Source organism: Pyrgilauda ruficollis, unplaced genomic scaffold, assembly GCF_017590135.1.
Source record: "Pyrgilauda ruficollis isolate IOZ18807 unplaced genomic scaffold, ASM1759013v1 scaffold29, whole genome shotgun sequence".
Lineage (NCBI taxonomy): Eukaryota > Metazoa > Chordata > Aves > Passeriformes > Passeridae > Pyrgilauda > Pyrgilauda ruficollis.
The window spans coordinates 7,779,621-7,794,607 of NW_024524266.1; the positions used below are offsets into that span (position 1 = coordinate 7,779,621).

A 14,987-nucleotide genomic window follows, 5' to 3' on the forward strand; every position below is an offset into this window, starting at 1 on the left:
AGCCATAAACTCATCATAAACATACTCAGCAACACATTTTGTTTTGCGCAGCTGCTAATGCATACGGATAACTTTCTTTAGTGTTCACTGTAACATGAATTCCATTGGTTTAAAAGAAGCTCCTCAATCAGAGGAAAGAATTGCTGTAATTTCTGAAGAATGATCTATCAATTCAAGGTGGTTTTATAGTCAATCTATTCAGGACATTTTGTACATTAATTACTCAAAATCTGCATTGAGGTGGGTTATTGTCCACATACACTAATGCCTTTCAGAGTTTAATCTCTCATCAGTGGACCTCCTTTTGTGAAATCCCTAAGGGATTATGTAGTACTATGTCTAATCACTTGACAAATTTCATTTACTTGAAACTGAAGCTTGTTTTATATGAAGTGTGTAGCAGGAGTCAGACTCAAAGCAGGAAAACAAAATCTGTTACTGGACACTACTGGGATTTATCACGTTTATATCTGAACTGCTTAACAATCGATGAAAGAATTCTGCTTGGGGAAATGCACTAGTTGTTTATCAGTTGCTTACGCCTATGAGATACTCATATGAGATACTCAGATTGCTTATAAAGGATACACAACAGGTTAAAAAATGTACTATGGCTCAAGTAAAAAGACAGTGGAAATTTAAATAATTTTGTTGCTGCCATACCATTCCGTAAAAAAAAAAAAAAACCAACAAACTGCTATGATCTGTAGATCAGCTACACTGAAGAGGAATGGTTATTTGACACAAATTATACAACACAGAAAGAAAATCTCCCTTGCGAGTTGAATTTATGCTCTGAAGTTCAGCACTCCAGACCAAACAGAATCAACCTGTAAAGCTGGGATGGATGAAGCACCTCTCTTTCAGCACTGCCATCTCCCTACAACAGAACGATTACCATGAAATTGTTCTCTCCATTAAGCAGCAAATCTCACTGATTAACACATCCTGAAATCTAATGTTGCAAAACTCATTGCATTGTTCCTTCTTATCATAGTGCAGGCAGATAGCTACAAAAGTAAAATTTGCCAGATGACACCATAGAAAAGGAATTTTAAAAATAAGAGTAGCATTTGGCATCGAGCTCACTACACAAAGGTTGTGTGACATTATAATCTATTATATGTTGCTATAACTGAGGTCTCCCACACTGCATTGCAAAGCCTTGCTACATGGCTAGTCTCGATGAAAACACCAGATTACGGCTCCGAAAACAACATGCAAACACACAAGCACACGCTACCTCTGTAAACCAAATTAACCAAAATCTGTCAAAGACGCAGCAATAACAAGACTTCTTTTGCAAGCATCATTTCGGGTAGGGTTAGGAGAGATTCAGAGCAAATACAGACGCAGACAGAAAGGTTGATGCTCTATTAATTTGTTGTCAAGCCATGCAGGAAAGGACAGCTGAAAGCCCGAGGACGCAGTAATGATTGTTTAAGAGCTATTTGAAAAAGTGACAAAACTGGCCTAAACCTCTTTAAGCCCCCTGAATGAAAAGATTTAAACAGGCTATTGTTAGACCCCTGGGTACCTTTTTTCTCTTGGCTTTGTTCTGCATTTTCCTCCGCTGCAGTTTCCATGGCTGGCTTCATACCATCCACCAAAAATGCCGCCCCCCCTCCCCCCCCAGCAAGCACTTTTTCTCTTCGCCTCCTTTCTCACTCCCTTCCGTCTCCTATTTACAGCGGCGGTGATTGAGCGGCTCTGTTCTCCCCTACAGTAGATTACAGTCCTTTCCAAAATGCCAGAAAAGTCTTGTCAGCTTCAATTTCGCTCCGCTGACTGGTCCACGAGGAGCTGTGCCAGCTCGCTCAGCTATACGTCACCAGGGTCCCCAGCTATAAAATAGCCATCCTGTGCCTCGGCTTGCCACACCGTGGGGACCAGCATCGCGCCCCCTTCCTCCTGCCCTCCGCTCTTCCCCTCTTTCCCCGTCTCCCAACAAATGTTAATCAATTCTCCGGGTAGTGAATGGATTGGTGACATCGGGAGGGGAGATGCAAGTGAGAAAGAAAGGAGCCCCCGGCCGCGGTGAGGTGAGCCCCCCGGCCGCCGTCTCTAAGGGGAGTGCACGCCGGCACACAATCACAAGGCTCCCTTTCCCATGGGACCTTGTTATTATGCTTTGCATTTTGATTTATTCCACATGCCCTCTGCTCTTTCAAGGGGTGGGGGGTGATGGGTCTGCTCTCTCTGTTTGCTTTCTTTGCCGAGAGTTCCGCTCACCCACGGCAAAAGACTGTGTGAGAGAAGCATAAAAACAAAAGCGGGCATATATATGTATGTACATGGAAAATTTTAGTTCTTTGACTCGTGAGCACAATGGAAAAAAAAAAAAAGAAAAAACATCCAAGCAAGGAGACAGGAAGCCAGTTCAAGTGATCTAAAATGCACGTGCAACACTCTAAAGGATAAATTGTTTAAGAGAACACAACTTGGGTTTTAAAAGGAGGTCTGCCACTAGAGACCTAAAGCCATGCTTGGGAGTGAGCACAGTGTTGCTGTTCAGCACGTTTGATCAGTCCCCTCAATCCACACAGACTGCAGCATGATCAAATAAGCTGCACTTGGGAGCAACAAACTCAAGACATGCCAGCGTTGCACTGCATGAGGTGACTTTAGGTGTCCCCAGTCACTCTTGTGCTGGGGAGCCACACAGCAGGGCGACACCACATAGGGGTATTGTTCCCCTCCCAAAACCCAGGACAACTGACAGATTTAAGGCTGCACTGAGGCTAATTAACCTTGCCTGTCACTTTGCTTGTCTCAATGCCTTACAGTGCACCACACTGCACAGGGCACAAGTGCCCAAAGGCACCCCTTTGTTTGTGTAGGATGGTGGAGCAAGCGTGCAGTAATGGCCTTTGTGGTCCAGCCGCTGCAGCCAGTTCTGCAGCCTGCAAAGACGCCCAGCAGATTCAGCAAATGCTGGGGATGTTAAAACCTATACCCTGCATGTTCCCTATAACAGATTCAAACAGGAGAGTGGGAAGAGGGAAGCAGTCCAAAGATTTGTAGTTGCAATTTAGTCTCTTCTGGTTGAAGTTACTACAACCCACAATTTTGCTGTGAATTTTTATTTCTAGATGTCAAATGAAAAGCACAAAAGCCTTCAGACCCAACCATTAGAGAAAGTTCCTGTCTCTTTCAAGAAATTAGTGCACAAACCCTCTTCTCTCACCACAGCCAACACAGCTGTTACTTTGCTTTGGGCATTACTGCTCAGACTTCAGGCTTCAGCACAGCTGCCAGGAGGTCTTGGTCATACCCTAAGGTTTCATATCACAGCATCAAAACTTGATGTCAAGCATTTGCCTAAAATGCTTCCTTGGAGCCCAGAAAAAGTCTGCAGTTGAAGCTCCCACTTCAGCAGACATCAATGTAAGCAGGATGATGCTAATTTGTAGATGGCATGCAGTACCCTCAGAAGCCAATGTGGGGCAAGGGGTTGGGTTCCTGAAGGTAATCAAATCAGTAGGCACAGCAGAGACTTCAACCCAGGTGGCAAGGCATATTTCCCCCATCTTCCTCTCCACTGCTAAGACAACAATCCACACAGAGATTGAAATTTCTCCCCAGCAAGACCATGCACTGCAAACACACTCCCTGAAACAATCAGCCACAAGGTGAAAGCATGGCTGATGTGTTTGCTATATTCTTTTAACCATTACTAAAAGTTGTTGGTATAATGATTATAGAAAGAAAAGGTTCTACGAAGAGTGGAGCTTTTTCCCCATTTAACATCAGTAAGACTGAAAATCCATACCAAAAACACCCTCCTTGCTGAAAGTCACACAAATTTTAGTAATTGGTCAAAGCACTTGATTGCTTCTGAAATAAAATTCTCTTCTTGGAATGCCTCATTATGCAGTTGGTACTTCTGTCACAGTCTAGATCTCTCTTAATGATCTTCGCTTTTAGAATGGAAGATCTAAAACTTTAAAAGGCTGAAACCTCCCTTCAGAATGTCCTAAGTTACAAAAGGCCAGTTCATAACCTAATTAAAGTGGTGCATTATCAATGCACTTAGCAGTATAAATACACAGAAAATACAATCATAATCTGGAATTTCCTTTATTTAAACAGAAAATACATTACACATAACCTCTGGCTACAGACTGTCCTTGAGGAAACCCATGACTGTAGCCCTGCCCTCTTTACCAGTGAGACCTACTCCTTCAGACAGCTCTACACTTTCCTACTGGTGAGCAGAATTTTAGGCAGGCTCAGGACTTCAGAGTTTGTGATGTTTCAGAAACTCAAAACTAAGACTGGGAGACTATTTCCTCAACTGTTTCCCCAGAATAATCCCTTCCCCAAACATGCAATGAAAAATCAGTGCACAATACCAGAATCAACTTCACAAGAACCTGAACTGAACACTTCAAAAATCATCAAACCCAAAATTCAAAAACATTAATCCTACCAACTAAATCATCCTCTAAAAGCTTCAAGCAATATATGAGTGTAAAATTCTCTGCCCTCCCTTGTTACTATTTTCTGGATTGCTGCAATGTTTGACAGGTGTTAAGCACTTATCATCCTAAGTAATTTCTTGATTTTCAAACTTTTACAGCATCATTGATAAATACAGCAAATAAAATAAACTATACTATTTCCTCCAGTGCTAACATGGGTGCTGATCTTGTGCTTCAAGCACTAATCTCAGCCAGCAAGTTGTCTCATTCATGTTCCCTCCCTTAAACAGATACATCCTTGTTATAACATGTGATGAGACTGGGAGACATCAACTTTATGCCTATGACAACACAGCACAAGATTAAGCCACAAAGGGAAAAATTTAAAAACAACCCCAAAATCTTTTAAGACTGATATTCAGCAAAAACCTGCTTGTACAGACCAAGCTGATTTAGATAACCAGAAACCAGGGCAGGCAGCTAGTTACATTTGAGAAGTTCTGCCCAGCATTTTGTTTTTGCAGAACAAGATAAAAGTGAAAATGAGGAGAGGGGCTGAGCAGCAAGGGTTTCAGCTGCTAAAGCACTGCTCTGAGCCTACTGCCAAACCTCAGGATGAAGAGCAGTGGAGGAAAGTATGTGAAGGCACTGCAGACCAAGTCACATTTACTGCAAAATAGTTTTTTAAAAAAGGCTTAAATCTATTTTATCTAGGTATTAAAAAAACAAACAAACAAACAAACAAAAAACAACTACAAAAAACCAAAAAAATCTACACTATCATTTTGCTCAGTCAATTAAAATAGCACAATTACAGAAGTTAAAAAATACATTACAATTCCTATTCTGTTCATGTGCCAGTTCATTTTGAACATCTAGCTTTAATGTCACTGAATCTAGTTTACATTCCTGCAGGCTGAGAAGCTCTACCATAAGCTACAGCAAATTCTTCACAAGCTTTCAGGAGATGAATACACACTTGCCATTTCTACAAAGGCTTCACAGAGCTGTAATAAAGAGTGTTCTCACATAGCTGAAGAGCAATTTGAGATTATCTATGAGATCCAAGACTCAGAAGTTAAAATACAGAGACTGTCCCTCAAACAAGACTGACACATGATCCAAACAATTAATTTTAAAGACAACTTATAGAATACTTCTTTTTTTTTTAATATTTAAGGGAAAGAATACTTCTTTTTTTTTTATATATTTATAGAATACTTATAGAATATAAGTATATTCTAGAATATAGAATATATTATAGAATACTTCTTTTTTTTTTTAATATTTAAGGGAAAGAACAAGTACATGTGAAGCCACTTGGTGCAATGTAATTGCTTGTGTTCAGCTTTAAACCAGTTACCAAAGACTTGCTTATAAAACCCAATCCAAATACTTATGCAAAAGCAGGCAAACTTTCCATGTGGATAAAATCAAAGCATGACTAGTTTTCAGTTGTGCAGCAGTCATACATCTTGCAAGTACTTCACAAAAAAATTAATATTGGGGTTCATTCTTTCAAATATACTAGGTTACTGGGAAAATGGATTCCAAATTAACAAATAACAGTGGAAAATCCCTGCACTTATACCACAGTATAAAACACAGACATGAGTCTGCAGTGCACTTAGGGGTCTCAGTCTCAAATTTCTGTAAGAAAGAGCAAAAACAAAGGCTTAAGCATGGATAGTGGTTATTAACCAACAGAGCTACATCCAGAAGGGCAAGCAAACCTTAACTGTGTGAAGATGCCAGTGCTGTGACTGCCTTAACAAAACCTGGTGAAGATGTCAATGACTGTTGCCAAGCTAAATGCCTGATGACAAGCAGCAGGCAAAGGAGATGTCACTCAGTTGTTGGTGTACATACAGTTCTCTGTCCAGCCTGCCTGTTTCCAGCTGGACCACTACAGTTACAGCCACAGCTGAGAATCAAAGGTAATAAACAGCCCAGATCCAGAATATACATCAACAGCTAACATTTAGTAGGAACACAAAAGGAAAAAACAAATCCCTTTAGAAAGTGAGCAGATGGTTCTGTATGGCTTTTCCAATAGCTAGGTCTCATCAAGTTCTAGTCTTAAAGATGGCTGCAGAGACATGAAGTCCACCAAAGAAAAAAGCCTGAAGAACTATGATGAAAGTCAAAATGAAAGAAAAAGTTGATGCCTTCTTAAGCAGGTGGGAGCTTTCCACTTATGAAAGGCAGTCAACAGTACAGAAGAAAATAATTTTTAAAAGTGATGGATTTTATTTATCTAATCTAAGGGCCTTAGTAATATTTTCCTGGGTTTTAGAAACTCGTATTTAAAAAAGAAAAAATCTGAGGAAAATAATACAAAACTCTTGACAGACAAAATAGAGGGCTCTCAACATTCCAAAGACTTCTAAGGAAAGGCAATAAAAATGAAAACAAAATAGGATGCATTTGAAACTAAGCTGGAAGCAACATCACCTCTTGCATTCCTCTTCTGTGAGGCTGCCTGAAGTAGCATCATGCTTTTAGCAAGCCATAAAGAAATATGGTGACAACCATTTAGACTACAGTAGAAATGGCATGGAAATACAGAAAATGAAAGCAAAGACTTCCTAGCATCTCCCCTGGAAGGAACTTTCATTAGGTAAGTGTTCAGAGCTCCAGATCCAGTGGCTGTCCTCAGCTTCTACTCCCGCTCCACAATTTTATGGCATAGTTTTCTACAAGTGTACTGCAATACAGGTTTCAAATGCTTTAACTTTACAATGAAGCAGCAAAACAAGGCTTTGAGTTACCCAATCTCCATAAATTTTTCTCTTCATCAGTGGCAAGATCCTCACATACACGACTAACACATGAAGCCTTCAACAGTACTTCAAATGCTCCTCCATAATTTTAAGGGCTACATTTTTTACTTTGGCACATATAACCACCTTTTTTTGCTCCCTCAGTCCATCACAATTGAGGGAAGATTCTCAGCTATCCTGCCTCTGCTTTGTAGTGCAGCAGGAAAAAAAATACACTCAAGTCTTTTGTCTTTGTTGCCTTAATTCTGCACTTTGAAGACAATCCAACATACTTAGCTTTTGCTGTGAACCCTCTTCTCCAATACTGTTGTCAAAGCTTACTGCCATCTCAGAAAACTAACTAGAGCTTCTGAATACTTGGACATACTGAAATAGCATCCTAGATATTTATGTCACACTTGCCAGCACTCAAGTAGAAGTGCCTCTTGTACTTGCAGGAGAGCTATTTCTGCCAGCAATTTAGAAGACAGCAAAGGTATCATTATAATATACTCCTGTTAATATAGCTGTTCCATCTCAAAACACAAGAGTTTGACACAGGACTGGTATTGGGAGGCAACCTGTTGATTTCTTTTTTTCTGTCTATAAATAAACGTCACTGTTCAGTCTTGACACAAACTTAGCCTTTTGCTCCACAAAGTCATATTTAATCAGACGATTCTCTGTTAACTTTACATCCAGTTCTGATTTTCAAAATTGCCCTCCCACTCTTCGCATAGACTTCAGCATCCCACCTACAATCTCTCATCTATTCAGTGCTCGTTTTGTTCTTCAGTCTTGGCTTCAGTCCAGTCTTTTCACAAAGCGTGGAAAAAAGCAGGGAAATAAAAAGAAGTGCAAAAGCCTACAGCTCCCCCCAAAAAAACCAGGGGCACTCATTATAGAAGGGTACCTCACACTGAGTACTGGGGGTACATGGGGAGGGACAAGGATAAAGAATCCTCCTAGAATGTCACAAAGGATTCCGTGCATAAACCACAGATGTAGATATGTGTGTGTATGTACACATGCAGAAAACACGTATGTGTGCATATTCTTATGTATATGAAGAAAATGCATACAATTATATATGTATTTTTATCGAACAGTAAACCATATGAGCACCATTGGGACTGCTATGAGGAATACATACTAATTTACAGAGTCATGCAATAGGTATTCAGTTTGATAGTGAATGCACTATCCCAGTGTACAGACTGCTACAGACTCCTGCAGCTCAAGGTTTCAGGGCCAGGAACCAAGTTAGCCAAGATCAGACTGGAGTTCTCAGCACAGATAAGCCACATCTTGGGAGCACTTTTACCCATTTATCTCAGTATCCTGAGTTGGAAAACCAGCACCACCAGCCCCAGGCTCTGCCATACATTGCTCCTAGAGCAACTCATGGATTGTTGGGCAGTTGTGCATCAACTTTTTGAAAAGCCCACTGAACTCAAAAGTCAAAATGCTGACATAAAAGAAAGCATCACAATAATGATTGGTATGAGGTACTGAAATTCACTGTTTGAGGTTTCAGCACCTTGTAAGTCATGACAACTGTAGCTGTTTCCCCAAGACAGAAAATTCTCATTCCAGTGTAATTAAACTATACTTTGGAAAGATCCTGGACCAGCTCTGTCTTGCAGTGCTGGACTGCCTGTTGAATTGCAAATGTAGTCTCTGTTCACACATAAGACACTAGTCATGAAATCCTCAGTTAAGACACTAACGAAACGGTCCCAAATTAATCACTGTATTCTTTGCAACAGCAGATATCCTCATTAGGAAAGCAGCAGGACATTAACAAGTCCAGCGTTTAGAGTGTCCAATTAACTCATCGACTAAATATGTGCCAAGCAACTTCTCCAGTCTAGCTTTTCCAGTCCCCTCTTTCCAGCTGCAGCGATTGGGATCCCAGTCATGTCGAAAGTAGTGGTTCTTCTGTGCTTTGCAAAGCCTTTGAGAGCGCCGCTGTGAACAGCAAACAAAGGCCGCTCAAGTGTTCTACAGGTCTTTCACTTGCACCCACAAAAAGCTAAGAGTGCGCTCAGGGAGCTCAGCACAATTAAGAAAAAAACCCCACCCCTCTACCTTTGTAAACAAGGAATGACTTAACCTGCTAACAACGAGTGTGGTTGGAGCTCCGTCTGTATCATGTCACGCCTCAATTTTTGCCGAACCTCAGCAGTGGGTGATCCTGCATACAAAGTGAGCTCGGAGACAAAAGTGCTATAGGGTGAGTTAAGGACAAAGTAGCAGCTTTCAGCCTGGATTCCCAGTTAGTAAAATCCCTTGCCAGGGCAGGATTATTCCCTAGAGTATATATTTCCAACACTTTGTCTTGCCTAATTTTCTAAGTGTCTCAAGCTTGGAGCCTTTCAGTGCTTGGTGAGAGGAGCCATTCTGTGGCCCGGCAGGTTCTGAGGCTGGGCACAAAGGAGGGCTTGCACAATGGCCAGGGCCCCGCTGCAGTCAGTGCAGAAGGAGCGGCTTCTCCACAAGGAGCAGGGTCCCAGCCTCTGAAATGGCCTCCATTCCTGCTGCCTGAAAACCACCCAGACTCTCTTTTGAGCAACGCCTAGTTACATCCCCATTTCTGTTTCTTTCCAAACGTGACATTCACTTGTTTTAAACAGCTGAAAGGCATAATTTCTGCACTTTGTCATGAGTCAGAGTGAAATTCATCTACTTTTCTTCATCTGTTCCTTGTATCATTCCTATCCCATTTTATTTCTACTCTCTATTTTTCAGCGAATTTGTAACCATTTCTCTTGCACTCGGAGCTTCCCAGGTGTAAACACTAAGCATTCTCATTGTGTGCTTCCTCTGACGTTAGTTATTGAAAATGCCCCAGGCATTTTTGATTTCAGTAGTACTACAGACACATCTCCTACATACTACTACAGATTCCTGAAGTACAGTTATCTGCTCCACCTTTCTGCACCATTTGGAGAGGAAAAGAAAGGAGCTAAGGAACCAGGGAAGGGGAGAAGGGATGTATATATTGAAAAAAAACCCCTAAAATTAGAACAAGAGAAAAGCACAGGGCAGAAACAACACCCAAGGCTCTGACTAAGGTTTTCTTCTGTGGTCTGTAAGAACACTATGTAGAAAAAAACTACTACGTCAAGTGTAGGTGGAGGTGACCAAAGGTAAGTTGCTCAACATGGGACATTGCAGCTCACAGACTTGCCCACAGGTTGCAGAAAAAACCATAGTTTCCCATGTTCAGCCAAAAATCACCCAGCCCAAACCGCTTGTTCACAAGTTTATTAGTAGGGGAAGAAACTGAAGACCAGCCACAGCTTTAAAAGTATTTATAAGCACTTACTTCCACCCATGATCCTCAGAAACTAATTGTGTGTTCAAGTGTAGTACATACTTTTACTGCAGACAGAACGCACCAGATTGCAAACACAATCAAAAGCCCATTTTCTTAGCTTAATTTGCCATTAGTACACTGCAGGTTTATAGAGGCAAACAAACTATAACTGATTTTTCACTGCCACTTCAGTTTCCAAGCAAATATCATAGCAACATTATCAGATCGTCAATTTCACTAAAGCCCTAATTCTCTACAATAAAACAACACACACATGTTTAAAGGAAGACAGAAAATGTGTTCCTGAGTAAACTGAGCATCTCCCTAGTTCTGGACCAACAGGGTCCTGGGACAAACTCCATCATTTAAAGACCTTTTCACAATTTTAGGAGACAAGGGAAAAAACCCCAAACTCTAGGCTTTTATACATATCAGTCAGTATTTAAAGACTAGTGTTTTGAGATTTTTAATACATACCAAACACTGATGAATGCATTTATTTAAACCTCAAATATAACCATATAGATATGGTAACATTAGTCTGTTAATGTAAGTGGCTTTTCACAGACGCCCTTCTGTTGCATAACAGAAGAAAAAAGTCTTGCCAGTTGCGGCATCCCCCATTTCCCGAGCTGAAGGCGTCTCTTTACAGAGGGAGCTCCGCGCCACTGCCCTGCACGCATCAGCAACTTGGAAATGAACCGATGGAGGCCTTGCCACGAAAAATCTGTTATTTCAGCTGAAACTGCACTTAAAAGTAGCTGTCCGTGTTACCCCGAGAGAAGCCCCAGGTCGCGGGGCTGCGGGATGGGCGCTGGTGGCCGGCGCTCGCACACCGTGGGCAGCAGCCCCTCGGCCCGCCTCTGTGGCCGCGCCAGGCCCGGGCCCTGGCGGGGGTCCCGGGCCGGGCCGGCGGCGCCCATGGGAACCCGCCCGGGCCGGGCCTTCACGGGTGAGCGGGCTCGGCTGCCGCTTTCAGCGCACAATGCCCGCAGCCGCGCTCCCACAGCACGGGCCTCCCCTGCTCCCCGCTTTTATCATCCTTCATATCTCAGCGATGACAGGCCTGAAAGGGCTTCTGATGGGAAATGTGCTTTGAATTAGCATATTTCCCCCTGCATACAATGGAGGCATTAAGCTGCTGCGTTTTGCAAGTCCAAACAAAAGCAGCCCAGACTGTTTTTAGCAGCACTGTTTAAAGTTTTATTCCTCCTCTCCTTCCCGAGTTGCAAGCGTATTTAACAATTTTTCACTCTTTCTGTAAAGCAGGAAGCACCTCCGATAAAATCTTATTATTTGATCGGTTTCGGACTTTAAAAGACAATCTTTCGATACTGCAAAGAGCAACACGGTGTCTGTGCACTGCTTGCACTGAACTGCACCCCAGGGTCCCCCAGAGAGCTGGCCTGGCTGCCCTCAACACTTGCACAGAACCTGTCATCGAGGATTTCAGAACCCAAACACATGCACAGCAATCCAGTAGAAAGGGTCCTGTATTCAAAGCTCAATTTTACCCCTGTATCCTGGGCTCACTGTTGAAAATATCTGTTTTGAAAATGAGAAACTGAAGCACTGTGCTGTAAGGAGGAGCAAAAAAAAGCCTTCCCTACACCCCGGATTATCCTTTGGTTTAATGGGAGAGCTGAACCTCAGAAGTATCACCTTTATGAAATGGCGTCAACCTAGAAAGTGAATTTCTATTTACCCAGGAAAAGAGGGCAGGAGGAAGGAGATGGAAGTGAGTTCAACACAGAAGAGGAGGAAAAAGCACTGCTGCATCAAACCATCTTTGGGCAACAGCTGCCAGGAGAATAAATCTACCTCACCTCAGTGTGTGTGTCTGTAATTGCTCATTAACACAGTTGGACCATTAGGAAGCCAGTTTGTGGTTTTCTTGGTAAAGAGGCATGTCTGCCTTGCTCCTACATTAAACAGAATTTCCTCTGTGAGGAAGACATAAGATTAAAAAGTCAAAATGCTTCTTAGAGGAAGGGTTTGGTGGTTTGGGTTTGGTTTTTCTTCTTCTTCATTTTCCCTCTCCCAAAATTTCCACAGTATTTATGTAATCTTCTATATCTGGCACAGCTAAGAAGAAAAATCACACTCCTTAACAATGTGAGATTACAGCAGAAAAGCAGAATGCCAATGAGATCCTAGGCAGGCAGCTTGCAAGTGAGGTGGATATAAAAGCTCTTCAGAAAAAAGCCTGGGGTGCAGCCTGCAGAAGAAGTCTTGTAGGAGAAATGTCTGCATTGTTCAGACTCTTCTGTTCTGTTTCAGGAAACTTTGCTGAGGATGAGGATCCATCTCTCCTCCTTGATTTCCTCTGCAGCAAAGCTTAAGATACTCAACAGTGTCTGCTTTGCTCTCAACCATGCCCTGCCACGTGCCAAGCGGCTCACGCAGCACGGCGCTGCCGCCCGCAGAGTGCCAGCCTGCGCAGATCTGCACAACCTGGCAGGAGAGGCATTTCACTCTCTGGTCCCCACCGCAGTGACAGAGCTGCTGGCACTGCCACAGCATCGTGTCCATATGGCAACTGCGCAGCAGTGACTGAGGTGTGACCGTAGACATCCTCCTCCCCCTGGCAGGGACCCTCCCTTCTCACCACAAGGTCCTCTGCAACACTGAGCATCTACAGCCCAAGGGTCTGACCCCTAGCACCTCACACTCTTCTCTGATGCACCGGCTCTGCCAACTTGACTCCCAGGAAAGCTTTTTCATAGTCTCCAGTAGCCACAGGTTCACTTTTAATGTGTTTGTTCAGGGGCACTAAGGAATCTGGCTGGAGAGGACTACACATTATTTGGCACCACAACCTTTAAAGACTGGACATGCGTTTTCCCATGTTCTGAGGCATTTCACAGCTTGGTACCAAACAGTAGACAACGCCACCATGTTACCACAGGAAGCTCTAATGTCAAAGCAAAAGGAGAAGGGACTTAAGAAACCCTTCAGAGGCCTTCATTAGGTCATTAACAGACGGGTGAGAGTAACAAAGCAGTCTAGGTAGGAGAAAAGAGGAATTAAAGACCAAAATGGAGACTGGTTGTCTCATTCACATTGGAGTGAGAACTTCACTTTGTAACCACTTCTTCTGAGATGAGTCCTTTGGAATCAAATGCCACAACAGTTTGACACAGAAATTGAAATAAAGCAGATCTCAGCTCCATTCACATATGATTTTCCTTATCTCAACCCATGAGACTTGTGCTACATTTTCTCTGCATTACGCAGTTGAGGAGCACAGTGGTTTTGGTGGGCACCTAATGTTCAGCCAGGGTCAACCCACCACAGGTGGTAAGAGATATCCCCAGCAAACTCAGCAATGAGTTTTTAGGCTTCTTAGGAATGAAGGTCTGTCAAAAGAAACATCAGGGAAAACAGTGTCATAACTTTGAATTTAAACCAAGGAAAGAGAAAGCTGAGAAAAAAATTCCCTCCGTGTATTTAGAAATACTATGTCTCACCTGCAGAATTTCTCTTCAGCATCTTGGGGTGTGAAGAAGAAAGGAAGTGAATGAACTCAGACCAGGGTGAAGCAGTGCCTTTCATGTTGCTGACACCCAATGGGACCTGATCACAGCACTCCCCAATCCAGGAAATATTCTTAAAATTCATTTATTCTTCAGAATCACTGGATTCAGACGAACAATGAATAGAGAGCACATGCCGCCATCCACTGTGGTGTTCTGGCACAGGGCAGCACCCTGCCAACAAAGGCACCACTCTTCCTTTCAAAGAGCCCCAGAAAGAGCGCTCTGTGCTCTTATGTGATGAGGCAGGCTTTTACAACTTGGATCACTACAGGGTATTGAACTCTGACAGTATGCTTGCTGAGGGCTCTCTTGCTTTATCTCAGACCTCAACAGGTATGTGTGATATCTAAGCTAAAATAAACCAGCCTCATCACATTCATTTTGGCATCATGAGTCACTCTATCTTGCTGAAACAAAACTACCTTGTCACCTCCACATTGAGTAAGTGCTATTAACTTTTCCAATATCCCACCTACTGTTGTTTTCTGCTGTGCAAGTGCACAGCACAGAAACATCTCAGAATATGCTTCACACTTCAGCATTCAGTCAGAGGAGGAAGACACAGAGAATGCAGGATATACTATGCCTGCTCCTGTAGGCAGAAATAGTTTCTGGCCTTCTATATTAATCTCATAAAAAAACCAAACCCCAAAACTACTGGCACTCACACAAGAGATTGATGTGCTATGAAGCAGGACAAGCTCCACACATTTTCTTTCCTGTCCTTTTAACTCAGTCTAACAAAACCAATTTCAAGGATCATTACTATTTTTGCTACTTTCTAAACAGTGCCCTGACTTGGGGAATCTTGCTGCAGGTATCAAGGCAGAGGTGATTTTCAGTCCTTTCAGGAAATGGTAGAAATTTGCTAGTCTGAATTTTCTGCTCTAAATGTAAGAGTCCCAAAACTTATTCAGACACACAGATGTTAAAAAAAAGA

The 14,987-nt window shown here is 42.5% G+C and overlaps 1 protein-coding gene across 5 annotated transcripts in view; it reads right to left on the minus strand.

Moving 5' to 3' along the window:
* Positions 1–14,987, minus strand: part of GPM6B (glycoprotein M6B) — a 106,934-nt gene that overhangs the window by 30,660 nt on the left and 61,287 nt on the right. For 2 of the 5 annotated variants that reach the window (XM_041472302.1, XM_041472304.1), the window contains exon 1: positions 1,538–1,608. The exons of 1 other annotated variant lie outside the window; for it this stretch is intronic. In XM_041472302.1, the coding sequence (XP_041328236.1) occupies positions 1,538–1,598 (61 nt within the window). In that variant the 5' untranslated portion in view covers positions 1,599–1,608. Of the gene's footprint in view, positions 1–1,537; positions 1,609–14,987 lie in introns of those variants that run through there. 2 more of the 5 variants (XM_041472300.1, XM_041472301.1) reach the window with 1 other exon arrangement.